We start from the raw sequence: 15,642 nt of genomic DNA, 5'->3' as shown, positions 1-15,642 counted from the left end.
AAGAAGTTTTTAATATAAATTTTAAACTAACTTGGTTTAATTAATAAAATCAATAATAATCATAAAGGATAAATAATTATAGCAATCAATGCAATTTTATCAAAATGGACTTTGATTTGAAATAAATGCTTGAAATAATTACATGAATTGATGATTTTAAAGTTATAATTAATCACGCGCTTCTTCAATATTCATTTTACAATTAATTTTCCACGCACACCATTCGATTCTATATATAAATCCACACATTAATATATTAATATTAAAATACTAATTTCAAACCAGACATTCACTTCATTCCTATCAAATGAGGTAGACATAAATTGAAATAAAGTATATCAATGTAATTTAATTTAAATTATTTTAAATTTTTGCTATTTTATAATTTTTAGTTATCCTTGATAATTTGTCCTACTTTAAGAATACAAATAAAACTATCTGAATATAAATAGTTTAGGTAGTGAATAAAATGTAGTATCACGATATAAAAATCAAACTAGTTATTATACTTGTATCTATTAAATTTTCTTTTAATTTAATCCTCACTCCTAATTTTTCGTTCTGAATCTTTTAATTAATTAATTATTTTTATTTGGTAGGTAAACTTTTTTACATAATTTACAATTAAATTTAAATATATTAAATTTTAAATTTTAAATAAGTTTTAATATTATTATTTTCAATTTTATAAAATAATTAATTTTTAATTAATTAATTTTTAATTTTAATTTATAATTCTTGTTTTTTTATTACAAATGGATAATATTTTATATTTAATTTCATTTTAACGATCAATAATACATGTAAACTTTCATTTTATTTACACTTATTATATATTTACTTTTTCTTTTTATTTCTCTTATTTACGTAATATCAATCCTTGTTTTCTGATCCAAACAAAAACAACCCATCTCTATGCATAATTCCATTCTTAATATCAAAACAAATAAGAAGAATATAAATAAATGTATAATTAATCATTTTTTATTTCATTGTTTTTATATAGAAATAAAAAATAATTAACTTTATTAATTAAAATAAAATAAATTCATATAATAACTTTTACGAAGAAAAAAAATATCTTTTAAAATTTTTAAGATATATCTCTTTAATATAAAATAAATACTTTAAAATTTGTAAGATTTTGTAGAGATGTAAATTTAAATCTAATATTTCACTTAGAAGTTTAGATAATTAAAATTTTTATATCGATAACTTTATATGTTTATAATTAATAATTTCGGATACTAAAAGGTTACAAAAAATTATCGAAAAGATAAAGAAAATTTTTTTAATAAATTTTCAAATTCATATTTTATTTTATTTTTTATAATCATTTTACATCTTTAACTCTATTTTTTATTATTTTTTTTTAATTTAAACTTTTTTACATTTAATTCTATTTTAATTTTTAACAACATTATTATATTATTTAATTATATTTTAACAATGAATTCATGTATATTAAATAAAATATTAAAATATTTGTATAATATTTACATACACTTTTATCTTTTAAATAAAATAAAACTACATTAAAATTATTAGATTAAAATTTATTTAATATCATAATTAATTATAAATTTATATAAAATTCAATGTCTATATCTTAAAAAAAATAGTATAAATTAAAAAACACGAAAATGAAAACCAATTGAAAAAACGTGTTTGCTTATATCTTTCTTCAATCATTCGTTCATACTTTAAATTGGCTCCAACTTCTCTCTCCCTTCGGACCAAACTAACTTATCCTCCCTGCATCTCATTCCCGACACTTGACAACGTTTCAAATTTCCGACATGGTAGAATCCAAGGAGAGAGCCACCCTGACGTGGCGCAAAATCCCGGACCTCAAATCCTCCAGCAACGGTGTCGTTTCTCCGCTCCGAGACGGCGTCGCCGTCCTCCGCCTCGCACCTGGAAGTGGCACACGCTGTAATTTCGCGAGCGTGTCAGTGGCAGAAAGGAAATTCGAAAGGGAGTTCTCGCCGACGGCGGCTCAGCTTCTGCAGCACCCGCTCGCGGTCGGGGCATTGGTGCCTAGAGACGCCGCTCTGTTCTTCGCTGGCGCTATCGCCGGCGCCGCCGCCAAATCCGTCACCGCCCCCCTCGACCGCATTAAGCTTCTCATGCAGGTGCGCATTCGTTTCGTTTTTTTTCTTCTATCGCCGTTTTCGCGGATAAGTTAGTGTCTGAAAGTTCGGTCAATTCAACATTGCGCATTTTGCAGACTCACGGCGTGCGAGTTGGACAAGAAAGTGCCAAGAGAGCGATTGGTTTCATTGAGGTATTGAGTAATCGCAACTTTTTCCGTGTTTGGTTCTGTTTATGCACACACACATGTATTTATACTTATACATACAGACATATACTAATATTAATTTATGTAACTATTGTTGAATTTTATGAGGAGCATGAATTTGTGATATAATTTAAAATTATATGTTTGGTTCACCATGAATCCTTGTTTTAATTTTATATTAGTGCTTCTCTTGTTAATGAGTTTCGGTATCATATCACCTTTGGAGAATGGGGTCATGTCTCGTTCAGGGAGTATTTTATTAGTAGAAACACAAAACCATAAAAAGATTTTCTAAAGGCAATTTGAAAACGGGAAGCAAATTTGTGAAAAGATTATTCTGAGAGCAACAAAATGTGGAGTAGCTGGCTTATTCTTTGGCCACTGTTGATAAAATATTTTATGTGTTGTTATCAACTAGTGGAAGTCCATTATTGAAAAGTGTGACAGTCTGACTTTTGTGATTGGTGCTTTTGTAAATGTTTAGTGAGATCTATCTGTTTGTTTTGGTCAATGGTTGTTTAATTTGTGGTGTTTGTTTAGGTTGTTTCCGAGAAGCATGATGATCGTAGATATTGGAATATTTTAGGATTCTTATTGTTTTAAAAATCTTATTGAATAGGCTTGTGGTTATGATACTACAAAACTACTGGAACTCAGTTAAATATGAACAGAATGGTATAATCCGATTTCAAATTTTTCCGTGTCTTCTTCTCTCCTTTTTCATTGTAACTCTAATTTTCAAATGTAGTTGTTTTATTAGAAAGGAAATGTTCAAATTGTGTATGTGATGTATGAATGATTTGAAATAATACCAGTGAAATTTTTGATGGGGCTTACATTATCATGATTTACAGGCTATAACTGTAATAGGGAAGGAAGAAGGAATCAAGGGTTATTGGAAGGGCAATCTCCCCCAGGTCTCTATAATTAGGAACGAATTTATCGGTAATTAGTATTTCTGTATGTATATCTTCTTATTCTGTTAGCTAGTCTTTTCATTTGTTTCAGTGTCTCTACTTCTAATGTTCCAGGTGATTCGAGTTATACCTTACAGTGCTGTCCAACTTTTTGCTTATGAAATTTACAAGGTTAACTGTTAATTATCTTTCATGAATTTCTTACAACCCCAATTATTGCATGTTGATGTCTAAGTTATACCTTTGGATTCATAGAAAGTATTCGAGGGAAAGGATGGTGAGCTCTCTGTTGTGGGAAGACTTGCAGCAGGTGCTTTTGCTGGCATGACATCAACTTTTGTAAGTAGTTAATTACGATGCTCAACCTTGTATGATATGCAACTGGTTTTGCAATGTTTGTTTTGTTTCATCCAAGGGATTAAACCTTGTGTTTAAACACTTATGAACAACTTCTTAATTATCAATATATGTATCTAACGTTGTATATGTCTTATATGTAGATCACTTACCCGTTAGATGTCCTAAGGTTAAGATTAGCTGTTGAACCTGGTTATCGAACAATGTCAGAGGTATATAAACTTGTATGTGAAATATTTTCACAAGATTTTCCTATGTAAATGAAGCATGTTGTGGTTTTTCTAGGTTGCCTTGAGCATGCTAAGAGAGGAAGGATTTGCATCTTTTTACTATGGCCTTGGGCCTTCTCTCATTGGAATTGCTCCATATATTGCAGTGAACTTCTGCGTTTTTGATTTGTGAGTTCATTAGTAATCTTTTTGTCTTTAAGATCATTGGATATGGGCAAGACATTGACATTGAATTATTGTGACCTTCTATGGACAATAGATTAAAGAAGTCATTGCCAGAGAAATATCAGAAGAGAACTGAAACTTCTTTACTCACTGCTATTATTTCATCATCTCTTGCCACACTCACATGCTATCCTTTGGACACAGTACGAAGACAAATGCAATTGAAGGGCACACCTTATAAGACTGTATTAGATGCCATTTCAGGTTAGGACTTCTCGGATTTACCTTTTAGCATTAGCATGCTATAGTCACTGACATGACAGATATATAACTATAATAACCATATTTATGAGTTTTTCTTATCCGCATCAAAATAATCACCATTGTTATGCGTGTCAAAGTCTTCTTCAGTATTATCATTACCTCATGCGTGGATTACATGCCATCTTTAGTTAGGCAAGTTCATTATACTGTTATTAAATTCATTATTTCATTGATGAAGGTATTGTGGCAAGGGATGGAGTTATTGGCTTGTATCGGGGATTTGTGCCAAATGCTTTGAAAAACCTACCAAATAGCAGGTACTTCTGATCTTCTATTTTTAATAAGTTTTCAATCTTCTCACTGCACCTCATGAAATTCCTTTTGCTGAATCTTAGTTCTATTCTAGTTGTGACATGAAGCACATTGTTATGATCAATTACCTGATCCAGTCCATGTTTATGTTTGCAGCATCAGGCTTACTACATATGACATTGTCAAACGCCTAATTGCAGCCAGTGAGAAAGAGTTTCAAACAATTACCGAGGAAAACCGCAACAAAAAGAAACCTCAATAGTCAATGACAATGATTCGTATTGTTGTATTCTTTTCTCAGTTCACATTCTCTGCTGGTTTCTTTTAGTGTTCCTTTGCTAGGCTTTCAAAATATACTGACATTGATATATTTAAAAGTTTTTAATATATTATGAAAGCATAGCAGAAACTGTATCAAAATAATTAGACATCAATATATTTTAAAGGCACAGCAGAAATTGTATACCAAAAATTCAGTAGAAACTCCAAATGTTTTCTTTTGCTGCTGAAGTTTCAGGACCAATGCTTCGGCAATTAGAATTTGCGATAATTGCTTTTTTGTTTTGATAGCCAAATTTTCAACATTTATTGAGTGTATACCATCAGCCATTATCTTGAAGGTAACCATGATCACTTGAGATCTTCATATACCACAAAGCATTTATATAATTGTACTTAATTAACTTTGATTAGCCTTATAAGTTCTAATTTTATGTATGCAGAAAACTTTTTTTTTATTAGAATGTATATGTAATTAGCTTTCTCCAAGGACTAAAACCAAACTTGGTAATTGAATTAAAGGAAGAAAGTGAAACCAATGACACATATTTCTTCTTGAATTGCATTAACCTTTTTTATATGTATTGATATACACTTCATTTGAAGTTTTAGTATGAATTAAACAATTCTTTGACAAGTAGAATTATAAGGAAAGCATATATAGGTCCTGACATAGCCACACAAATCCGACCTTGCAAGAGAAAAGCATTTGGGAAGTATATATATAACGTGGTTTCCTAGCTTAGGATCTGTTTAAGAGTTTAAGGTATATTTGGAGAATCAAAAGTAACTAAAGTAGAGAAAAAAAAAATAGAATAATCATACTTTATGTACCTCACCTAGGCGACCTAACAAAAACCACCTACATTTTTCATCATTTGCCGTTATATCTTCACTGGCAAAGACTGTGGGACTGGTGTACCACACCTAGGCGGTCTCATACGACTACACGATAAAATCCGTCTACATGAATTCTCGCAAAACATGCGAACAAATATCAGATGAATCAAGCAAGCAGGCGTAAGCGGCCCAAGCCACCTACATAAGAAGATAGAACGAGAACTTGTCAACTATTCCAAACTTAAGGTACTACAACCAAGACCCCTAGAGCCAACAATGATCGAACCAAAGGGCCTGACCTAGGACCAGGCCCACCTACAGCCCCAAACGATGGCCCAGCCCATGACGTAGTCAAACATAATTAATAATCTATAAATATGCATGGACCCCAGCAATTAAAGGTAACCCCTCACGGGTCCAAGCCAAAGTACCAGCAGATAGCATATGCGAGTCGGGAGGAAGCCTAATAGAGGGATTGCGAATTGAGGTAAGGTGATATTTGTGTCTGATATTTGTGCGAATTGAGTCTGTAGGAACAATTGGCACCCACTGTGGGGCACAAAGTAACACCTTGCATATCAACCCGCACACTCTCAGCGATGGTTTCCACCCATAGCCGAGCTGGAGTCACGAAACAGCCCAAAGCAGGTCCTACAACACCTGCTAGCCTCACCCCGGACTTGGCCGCCATCTTGGAAGGCCAAACCAAGATACAACAAGAGCTCGATGATCTGAGAAAGCGCAGTGTCGATGAGATGGAGGCACTCAGGCAAGAAAACTCACGACTGAGGAGGAAGATCAAGGCTGACCCCACTCAGAAGGGGAAAGCCAAGGAAGAGACGGAAACCCACAAGTAAGCGGCCTGGGTCAAAGATGTTATACATGTTTTAATCGTTTAAGATTCCCCACCCTTACCATAAGTAAGCGGCCTGGGTCGAACATCCTATTTATGTTTTTAATCGTTTAAGATTCCCCCACCCTTACCACAAGTAAGTGGCTGGGTCCAACACACTCTATATATGTTTTTAATCGTTTAAGTTCCCCACCCTTACCATAAGTAAGCAGCCTGGGTCGAACATCCTATATATGTTTTTCATCGTTTAAGATTTCTCACTCTTACCACAAGTAAGCGGCTTGGGTCGAACACCCTCTGTAAGACCCGTAGAATTTAATTAATTAATTAAATAATTAATTAATAAACGCGGGAGGGGAAATAATTATGACATTAAATTATGGTTGGTATGACGTGGAAAAGTACTGGCTCAAGTGGTTGAGAGTACTTTATTGTGTGTGAGGACTTGGGTTCGAGTCCTATGTATGCTAACTTTTGTGCTACTGTTTTATTAATTAAACTATGAAATTATGTTCTGGTACGATATGATGTCTGGATTGGATTTGTTAAGCATGAAACATGAATTAGCATGATGGTGTGATATTGATTTGGTAACTTCATTTTTGACAAGTTTTGGATTTGATTTGAATATGAAAAGGTGGAAAGGAAAACCCTAGTGGTATGGCAACTGAGGGGTGGCTGGAAAATAGCCTTAAGGAGTGGGTGAATGACATTAAAACACCACCTAATAATTAATTTTCGTTCTAGGGCATTTAGTTAAGTTTTAAGCACACTTTAAAAGGTAAAACTAGGTTAATAGTGAAGGTTTTGCAAGCTGGAAAACATACCCAGGGAGAGAGCACGAAAATCTGAGAGCTTGTGAGATTGAAGGGGGATTTTGGGGACTGAATTGTGAGAAGGCTAAGGGAACCATTGGCGTAGGGAGGAATTTCGATCATCAAGCTTAAGCGAAGGAAAACCAGGTTAGGGGAGCTGGACTCCGCGATTTTGTTTTAAAAAGAATAATAACATGTGATGTATGATAATGGAATGCCTATCTGCTGTTGTATGCTTGAATTTCTACGTTGCTGGAAATTTTCCAGAAACCGCCTAGCGGGTGATGAATCACCGCCAGGCGGCTCATCTGTTTATGCGAGTTTGGGGGGTTCTGGGAGGGGAACCGCTTGGCGGCACATTCCCGGTTGTCAGGCGACGCTTGAAGTTACACTGAATTTCTGGGTTGCGGATGAAGCGCCTGGCGGGGCTGGTTGAACCGCCAGGCAGCGCGAGGCCATTTTTCCTGTTTTGGGGTTTTCTGGAATTCTGGGTTAAATCTAATCGGTGGGAAAGCTGTTGGTGATTAACAATAGAGGAATTCGATATTACATGATGTGCAGTTTACGCATTTGTAGGTAGAAATGAATGAAACAATGATTTAATGTGACGGAGATGAAAGCAGATTACTCTTGGGATGAAATTGTCGTGTGATCCTTGCGGGGTACGGTGGTAGTGAGATGGGGGGACTGAAATTATTGGAGTTGTTATGTCAAAATAGGAGGAATTGCATTGAGATAGATGATAGGTGGTGGTTGGGAGTATTAGCAGTGGCGAAAGAGAGCAGGAGGGCTCTTAGGTCTGGTACATCGCCTAGCGGAAGATCAGTTGCCGCCAGGCGGCATCGTTACAGTAGTGGCAGACTGGAGGTCTAGTTGGACTGGTTTGGGCTGGAGGAGTGGAAATTCGTGCAGTGGGGGTAATAATATTGGGTGTGAACAAATTTGACTACGAGATGAATTGGAAAATTAGGAGAGTGTAGACTTAAGTATGACTAATAAGATGGGGTCAATTATGGGGTGGACAATGAGAAGAGAATGTTGACAGATATGTCTTAGGACTGAAAAATACCTGTAGTGAGGTGAGTGCTTTTTGGTCAGATTGGGTACCAAAAATAGAGGGGGACTTCATGTGAGCATAATGGAAGGATTAATCACGCTGTGGTCATACTAGGGGATAATGTGTATATGGATGATATGTGCTTGATGGGGGGAGTTTATAAATAACCTTAATTAGTGTAACTCATAGGCAAGATAGGATGAGAGGACTCGAATGGATATAACTAGTCTTGGGGTTAACATATTCATCAAAAACGAGTGTTTCAGATAGTACAAATGCAAGTATGGAGAATAACAAAGGAGTGGATTGTAGACAAACCAGCACGTGACGAGGTTCTGAGATGACGCCTGGCGGCGGGGTTCAACCCGCCAAGCGGTAGCAACGGTACAGTGGGTCTGAATAGCAGGAGGCGCCTAGCGGTGAGAGGTATCCCGCCAGGCGGTAGTGAGAACAGTGGTAGGGTATGAAGCGGTGGCGCCCGGCGGTGGGGGGCTGAACCGCCAGGCGGTAGCTAATAAGTCTGTATAATTTGAGGCGTTGTGTGCCTGGCGGTACGCGACACCCGCCAGGCGGTCTGGGAGCTGGCAGCGCTTGGCGGCACGTGTCCCCCGCCAGACGATTTATACTGCTGCAGCTTTAAGTTTTGATTATGAATTTGTGAACTACAATGTGTCTAGTGATGCTTTAAGGGTGGGATTGCTGGTGTTCCTTGAGTTGTGGCTCAGAATAGCATCTCTTGAGTTGTGGCTCGGGATGGCAGATGAACACGAGGAACCCTTGAGTTGTGGCTTGGGTGGACGAGTGTTGCCGGTGTGAGTGTGCTGGTTGTGGCCAGTACGGATGGGTCCAGATAGATTGCCCTCCTCAGTTGTTGGCTGACGAGTTTGGTAGTCTTGGGACGATACGGACTATGTTCGTATATGGGAACTCTACCTGGCGTTGCGGTGTATGATCCGTAGCATGTTTTCTCGCACGTGCTCTATCGGTTGTGGCCGATAGGTATGGCAGTAAGTCACCTTGAAGTAATCATTAGACGATGTAGAACACGAATAATCTGATCGAGGGTCAGATTGCAGGAATAAAAATATAGGGCAATGTGGAAAGTTAAGTTAAGTGCTGTGATATGTATGCATATTGATATATATGTTTATAGCATTGTATATATATGATTTATCTGCTAAGCTCACCCTATCTGCGTGTGTGTGACGATGATCGTGTACGCGGTACACGGGAGCAAATGTTGATGATGTAGGTGGCTCTAGTGCAGCTTAGTCGCGAAGAGGGGTTCGACTTGGGGAACTCTTATGTTTGTCTATTGTTTTTGAAAACATTTGTAAACCCTGATGGGTAACTTGATAATATTGTGATTTTGGTTTTGTAATGGACGTTATAAACTTTATCCGCTCATTTAATAAAGTTTTAAATTTTCCCGCGTTCTGAGAAAATGAGGTATTATTAAATGCGCTGTTTTTATTTATTTATAAATCCGTAATATCCTGACAGGATGTTACATTTGGTATCAGAGCAATGGTTTTCAAAATGATTTTTGGGGTCTATGGGGAGTGAGCATACCGTGTTACGCTTGCGTGGCTAATTGTTTGTGTCATTAGTTTATTTTTTTTTGTTTGATATGAAAACCTAATTTGGGGTTTGTGTGTGAACCAGCTATAATATGTGGCGTGCACAAGCTATGGCTAACAGGAGGAGGAGGAACACTGTTGGAGCTGACGACATAGCTCAGGCGATCCATCGTATGGTGGACGCGATGTAGCCCATAGCGGCGCCACCCAGAGTTGTGGTGGCACCTACCCGGCCAGTATCTATGGAAGATTTGATGAAACACCGGTCGGCCAAGTTCTCTGGCAAGGCCACTCCCGATGAGGCAGATGCCTAGATGCGGGAATGTGAGAAGATCTGTAGAGTGCTGGAATGCACGGATGAGCAGAGGCTGTTGTTTGTCACATTTCTCCTGGTGGCAGATACAGAGTACTGGTGGCAGGGGATGCAGCAGTTGATGTAGACCCGTGAGGAGCAGGTAACATGGACTATATTCAGGATGAGGTTCCAGGAGAAGTACTTTCCCGACAGTGCGAGGCACGAGCAGGAGGCAGAGTTTCTTACCCTCCAACAGGGAACTATGACCGTGTAGGCTTACATAGAGCGGTTCGAGTATTTGGCTCGGTTTTATACGCCTGTAGTGACAGAGGAGTGGAGGTGCAAAAAGTTTGAGGGTGGACTAAAACATGAGTTGCGCCGCTTCATTGTGCCGCTTCGGATTAGAGAGTTTCCAGTTTTGGTCGAGCAGGCCAAGACTGTGGAGCAGTTGGAGACTGGGGCCAGTGGAGGAGGGAAACAGCAGAAGACTACCTCAGATGTCAGATCACAGAAGAAACCTTATAGCAAACCGACTACCTCCAGGAGGCTACAATGTTATAACTGTGGCGGGGAGCACTTGAGGAGGGATTGTACTAGACCTGCCAGCAGTACAGGTGGGGGCAGTGGCACTGCTAAGTGCTACGTGTGTGAGTAGAAAGGGCACTTTGCACGTCAGTGTCCTAATAGAAAACCAGCCAGTGGTGCACCAACCAAGAGGCCAGTAGGAGATCGACCCAGAGCACCGGGGCGTGTGTTCGCCTTGACAACCACGAAGGCGAAACAGTCAGGTAACCTCTTACAGTTTTTGTGTTTGTTGTGTGATCACGAGGTGGTAGTGTTGTTCGACTCAGGAGCCACTCATTCGTTTGTGTCTAATGAATGTGTGAGGAGGCTCAAGCTTACGATGCGAGAGCTGGGGTGCGAGCTTTTAGTCGCGACGCCAGCGTTTGGAGAGGTATCCACCACTTCTATGTGCGTGGGGTGCCCTATGGAGGTGGCAGGCCGTAGGTTCAGACTGAATCTCATTTGTCTGCCGATGGAGGGTCTAGATGTGATCCTGGGCATGGACTGGTTGTCAAACAACCATGTCGTCATTGATTGCTGGCAGCGCAGGATAGTGTTTCCCGATACAGAGGGGTTGGAGCTTATCTCGTCTAATCAGGGGGTGAGGGAGATTGAGGATGGAGCTACATGTTACATGATTGTGGCTCAGGCGGAGAAGATGAGTACGGCCGAGAAGATCAGTAGGATTCCAGTAGTGGATGAATACTCAAACGTATTTCCGGATGAGATTCCAGAGTTGCCGCCTAACAGGGATGTGGATTTCTCCATTGATCTCATCCCTGGTGCTGGACCAGTTTCTATGACACCGTACAGAATGGCGCCTGCTGAGTTAGCTGAGTTAAAGAAATAGATTGAGGATCTGCTTGAGAAGAAGTTCATCCGACCAAGTGCATCACCGTGGGGAGCACCGGTTCTATCAGTGAAAAAGAAAGATGGTAGCTCTAGGTTATGTGTTGATTACTAGCAGCTGAACAAGTTAACGATAAAGAATAAGTACCCATTGCCGATGATTGATGATCTGTTGGACCAATTGAGGGGAGCTGCGGTGTTCTCAAAAATAGACCTGAGATCTGGATATCATCAGATCCTTGTCAGGCCGGAGGATGCTCAGAAGACTGCTTTTCGGTCACGGTATGGTCACTATGAGTATGTAGTGATGCCATTCGGGGTGACCAATGCGCCGGCTATATTCATGGATTACATGAATAGGATTTTTCGGCCATACCTAGATCAATTTGTAGTAGTGTTTATCGATGACATTCTGATCTACTCTGAGAGCAGGGAAGAACATGCAGAGCATCTAAGAGTAGTGTTGGGGATTCTCAGAGAACACCAGTTGTATGGGAAATTATCGAAATGTGAATTCTGGTTGGAAGAGGTACAATTCCTGGGCCATGTGATCTCAACCCAAGGAATAGCCGTTGATCCGGCAAAGATAGAGACTGTGGTGAAGTGGGAGAGGCCCCAGACAGTTTCAGAGGTGCGGAGTTTCCTGGGTTTGGCAGGTTATTATCGACGGTTTGTTGAGGGATTCTCCAAGATGGTGAGTCCTCTTACACAGCTTACGAGAAAGGACCAGTCTTTCTCATGGACAGATGAGTGTGAAGTCTGTTTCGAGGATATGAAGAGAAGACTAACCACTGCACCGATATTGACAATCCCTGACATGACTAAAACATTTGAGGTGTACTGTGATGCCTCGTATCAGGGGTTAGGTTGTGTGTTGATGCAGGATAAACGACCGGTAGCCTATGCATCGAGACAGTTGAAGGTGCATGAGAAAAATTATCTGACAAACGACTTGGAGTTGGCGGTAGTCGTGTTTGCCCTCAAGACATGGAGGCATTATCTGTATGGGGTGCAATTTCAAGTATTCAGCGATCATAAAAGTTTGAAATACTTATTTGATCAGAAGGAGCTGAATATGAGACAGAGGCGCTGGATGGAGTATTTAAAGGACTACGACTTTGAGCTGTTGTACCACCCTGGTAAAGCTAATGTCGTAGTGGATGCCTTGAGTAGGAAGAGAATTCATGTATCAGCTATGATGATTAGAGAGTTGGAGCTGATAGACCAATTGAGGGACATGAATCTGGGGTTGGATATGGGGCCTGGACAAATACGATGCAGCATGTTGAGGATCACGAACGAGTTCCTAGATGAGCTCCGAGTGGAACAGGGTAAGGATCAAGAGCTGCAATAGATCATTGGTGAGTTGGGCACTGAGAAGAGGAAGGATTTTTGGATGGGCAGAGATGGGATTCTATGGTTCAGGGAGAGAGTGTGTGTTCCTAGCAGCAGGGTTCTGAGGAAGATGCTCCTAGATGAGGGGCATAAGAGTCGTCTTAGCATACACCCTGGTATGACTAAGATGTATAAGGATTTGAAAGCCTCTTTCTAGTGGACGGGTATGAAGACAGACGTGGCTGATTACGTCGCTTCTTGCTTGGTATGTTAGAAAGCGAAGATAGAACATCAGCGGCCGGGTGGTATGTTAGAGCCTCTGGACATTCCACAGTGGAAATGGGACAGCATTTTCATGGATTTCGTCACCCACCTACCGAGATCAGTGAGAGGGCACGACTCAATCTGGGTGATAGTAGACAGGTTGACGAAGTGTGCTCATTTTCTGCCGATTAATCAGAAAATGAGTATGGATAGGCTGGCGGATTTGTATGTGCGAGAGACTGTTAGATTACATGGGGTGCCGGCAAGTATTGTGTCAGACAGAGACCCGAGGTTCACATCGAGGTTCTGGCAGTCATTGCAGAATACTTTGGGTACTCAGCTCAAGATGAGCTCCGCTTATCATCCTCAGACAGATGGACAATCTGAGCGGACTATACAATCATTGGAGGACCTGCTGAGGACATGTGTTTTGGACCATCTGGGTACATGGAGTGATGTGTTGCTGTTCGTAGAATTCACGTATAATAACAGTTATCATTCCAGTATTGGAATGGCTCCCTACGATGGTAGGAGATGCAGGAAACCATTGTGTTGGCAGCAGGATGGCGAGGCAGTGGTTCTTGGGCTAGAGTTCTTACAGCAGACCACCGAGAAGGTGAGGGTGATTCAGGATCGGATGCGTGTGACTCAAAGCAGGCAGAAGTCTTACGCAGACAAGAGGGGGAGGCCGCTTGAGTTTGAGCAGGGGACCACGTGTTTCTTAGAGTGACTCCTACTGCAGGTATTGGCAGGGCACTTAAATCGAGGAAGCTGACACCTCGATTCATCGGACCATATTAGATCATGTGGAGGATTGGTCCTGCAGCGTATGAGATAGCATTACCACCACACTTGGGAAACTTGCATAATGTTTTCCATGTGTCACAGTTGAGAAAATACATAGTCGATCCTACGCATGTTCTGGAGGATGACGATGTGCAGATACGGGAGGACTTGACCATTGGAGTCGGACCGGTGAGAATCTTGGACTCTCAAGTAAAACAGCTCAGAGGGAAGGAGATCAGAACCGTGAAAGTGTTATGGGATGAGGCAACTCAAGAAATGACATGGGAGATGGAAGATGTCATGAGGCGGTCCTATCCTCATCTCTTCACTGGTAAGTTCTCTTTTTCGAGGACGAAAAATTTAAAAGGTGAGAGTATTGTAAGACCCGTAGAATTTAATTAATTAAATAAATAATTAATTAATAAATGCGGGATGGGAAATAATTATGACATTAAATTATGGTTGGTATGACGTGGAAAAGTACTGGCTCAAGTGGTTGAGAGTACTTTATTGTGTGTGAGGACTTGGGTTCGAGTCCTATGTATGCTAACTTTTGTGCTATTGCTTTATTAATTAAACTATGAAATTATGTTCTGGTACGATATGATGTCTGGATTGGATTCGTTAAGCATGAAACATGAATTAGCATGATGGTGTGATATTGATTTGGTAATTACATGGTTATGGGTTCAAGCCTTGGAGAACTTACATTAAACTTCATTTTTGGAATTTTTGGATTTGATTTGAATATGAAAAGGTGGAAAGGAAAACCCTAGTGGTATGACAACTGAGGGGTGGTTGGAAAATAGCCTTAAGGAGTGGGTGAATGACATTAAAACACCACCTAATAATTAATTTTCGTTCTAGGGCATTTAGTTAAGTTTTAAGCACACTTTAAAAGGTAAAACTAGGTTAATAGTGAAGGTTTTGCAAGCTAGAAAACATACCCAGGGAGAGAGCACGAAAATCTGAGAGCTTGTGAGATTGAAGGGGGATTTTAGGGACTGAATTGTGAGAAGGCTAAGGGAACCATTGGCGTAGGGAGGAATTTCGATCATCAAGCTTAAGCGAAGGAAAACCAGGTTAGGGGAGCTGGACTCCGCGATTTTGTTTTAAAAAGAATAATAACATGTGATGTATGATAATGGAATGCCTATCTGCTGTTGTATGCTTGAATTTCTACGTTTCTGGAAATTTTCCAGAAACCGCCTGGCGGGTGATGAATCACCGCCAGGCGGCTCATTTGTCTATGCGAGTTTGGGGGGTTCTGGGGGGAACCGCCTGGCTGCACATTTCCGGTTGTCAGGCGACGCTTGAAGTTACACTGAATTTCTGGGTTGCGAATGAAGCGCCTGGCGGGGCTGGTTGAACCGCCAAGCAGCGCGGGGCCATTTTTCCTATTTTGGGGTTTTCTGGAATTCTGGGTTAAATCTAATCGGTGGAAAAGCTGTTGGTGATTAACAATAGAGGAATTCGATATTACATGATGTGCAGTTTACGCATTTGTAGGTAGAAATGAATGAAATAATGATTTAATGTGACGGAGATGAAAGCGGAGTACTCTTGGGATGAAATTGT

General features: G+C 39.9%; 3 protein-coding genes across 3 annotated transcripts; all 3 read left to right on the top strand.

Annotated features, from left to right (window-relative positions):
* Positions 1-1,695: 1,695 nt before the first annotated feature.
* LOC114166360 (putative envelope ADP,ATP carrier protein, chloroplastic) lies at positions 1,696-5,116 on the top strand. The gene is made up of 10 exons (XM_028051080.2): positions 1,696-2,135; positions 2,231-2,287; positions 3,157-3,219; positions 3,334-3,390; positions 3,475-3,558; positions 3,720-3,788; positions 3,862-3,974; positions 4,066-4,235; positions 4,474-4,552; positions 4,704-5,116. The coding sequence occupies exons 1-10, from the start codon at positions 1,800-1,802 to the stop codon at positions 4,807-4,809; spliced, it is 1,134 nt and encodes a 377-aa protein (XP_027906881.1). The 5' UTR covers positions 1,696-1,799; the 3' UTR covers positions 4,810-5,116.
* Positions 5,117-6,265: 1,149 nt separating this feature from the next.
* On the top strand, positions 6,266-11,680 carry LOC146882409 (uncharacterized). Its single transcript, XM_085667394.1, has 5 exons — positions 6,266-6,519; positions 10,057-10,142; positions 10,337-10,407; positions 10,541-10,765; positions 10,922-11,680. The coding sequence occupies exons 1-5, from the start codon at positions 6,266-6,268 to the stop codon at positions 11,678-11,680; spliced, it is 1,395 nt and encodes a 464-aa protein (XP_085523520.1).
* Positions 11,681-14,082: 2,402 nt separating this feature from the next.
* On the top strand, positions 14,083-14,919 carry LOC114165395 (uncharacterized). Its single transcript, XM_028050035.1, has 2 exons — positions 14,083-14,395; positions 14,822-14,919. Exons 1-2 carry the CDS (start codon positions 14,083-14,085, stop codon positions 14,917-14,919), a joined length of 411 nt encoding a protein of 136 aa, XP_027905836.1.
* Positions 14,920-15,642: the final 723 nt, after the last annotated feature.

Source organism: Vigna unguiculata, chromosome 10, assembly GCF_037176805.1.
Source record: "Vigna unguiculata cultivar grain cowpea cultivar isolate G323 ecotype 2 chromosome 10, ASM3717680v1, whole genome shotgun sequence".
Lineage (NCBI taxonomy): Eukaryota > Viridiplantae > Streptophyta > Magnoliopsida > Fabales > Fabaceae > Vigna > Vigna unguiculata.
Note: the sequence above shows the minus strand (reverse complement) of the source record. Positions and strands in the feature narration are given on the sequence as shown.

What these genes read in the sequence shown, in the direction of transcription:
- LOC114165395 (XM_028050035.1), top strand. Translation starts at nt 14,083, where the DNA reads ATGTGGAGGATTGGTCCTGCAGCGTATGAGATAGCATTACCACCACAC. An exon ending in CTATCCTCATCTCTTCACTG is followed by an intron (nt 14,396 to 14,821) that starts GTAAGTTCTCTT and finishes GAATATGAAAAG; the next exon opens with GTGGAAAGGAAAACCCTAGT.
- LOC146882409 (XM_085667394.1), top strand. Translation starts at nt 6,266, where the DNA reads ATGGTTTCCACCCATAGCCGAGCTGGAGTCACGAAACAGCCCAAAGCA. An exon ending in GAAGAGACGGAAACCCACAA is followed by an intron (nt 6,520 to 10,056) that starts GTAAGCGGCCTG and finishes TGTGTGAACCAG; the next exon opens with CTATAATATGTGGCGTGCAC. An exon ending in CAGGGGATGCAGCAGTTGAT is followed by an intron (nt 10,408 to 10,540) that starts GTAGACCCGTGA and finishes ATGACCGTGTAG; the next exon opens with GCTTACATAGAGCGGTTCGA.
- LOC114166360 (XM_028051080.2), top strand. Translation starts at nt 1,800, where the DNA reads ATGGTAGAATCCAAGGAGAGAGCCACCCTGACGTGGCGCAAAATCCCG. An exon ending in GAGCGATTGGTTTCATTGAG is followed by an intron (nt 2,288 to 3,156) that starts GTATTGAGTAAT and finishes CATGATTTACAG; the next exon opens with GCTATAACTGTAATAGGGAA. An exon ending in TTGCTTATGAAATTTACAAG is followed by an intron (nt 3,391 to 3,474) that starts GTTAACTGTTAA and finishes TTGGATTCATAG; the next exon opens with AAAGTATTCGAGGGAAAGGA.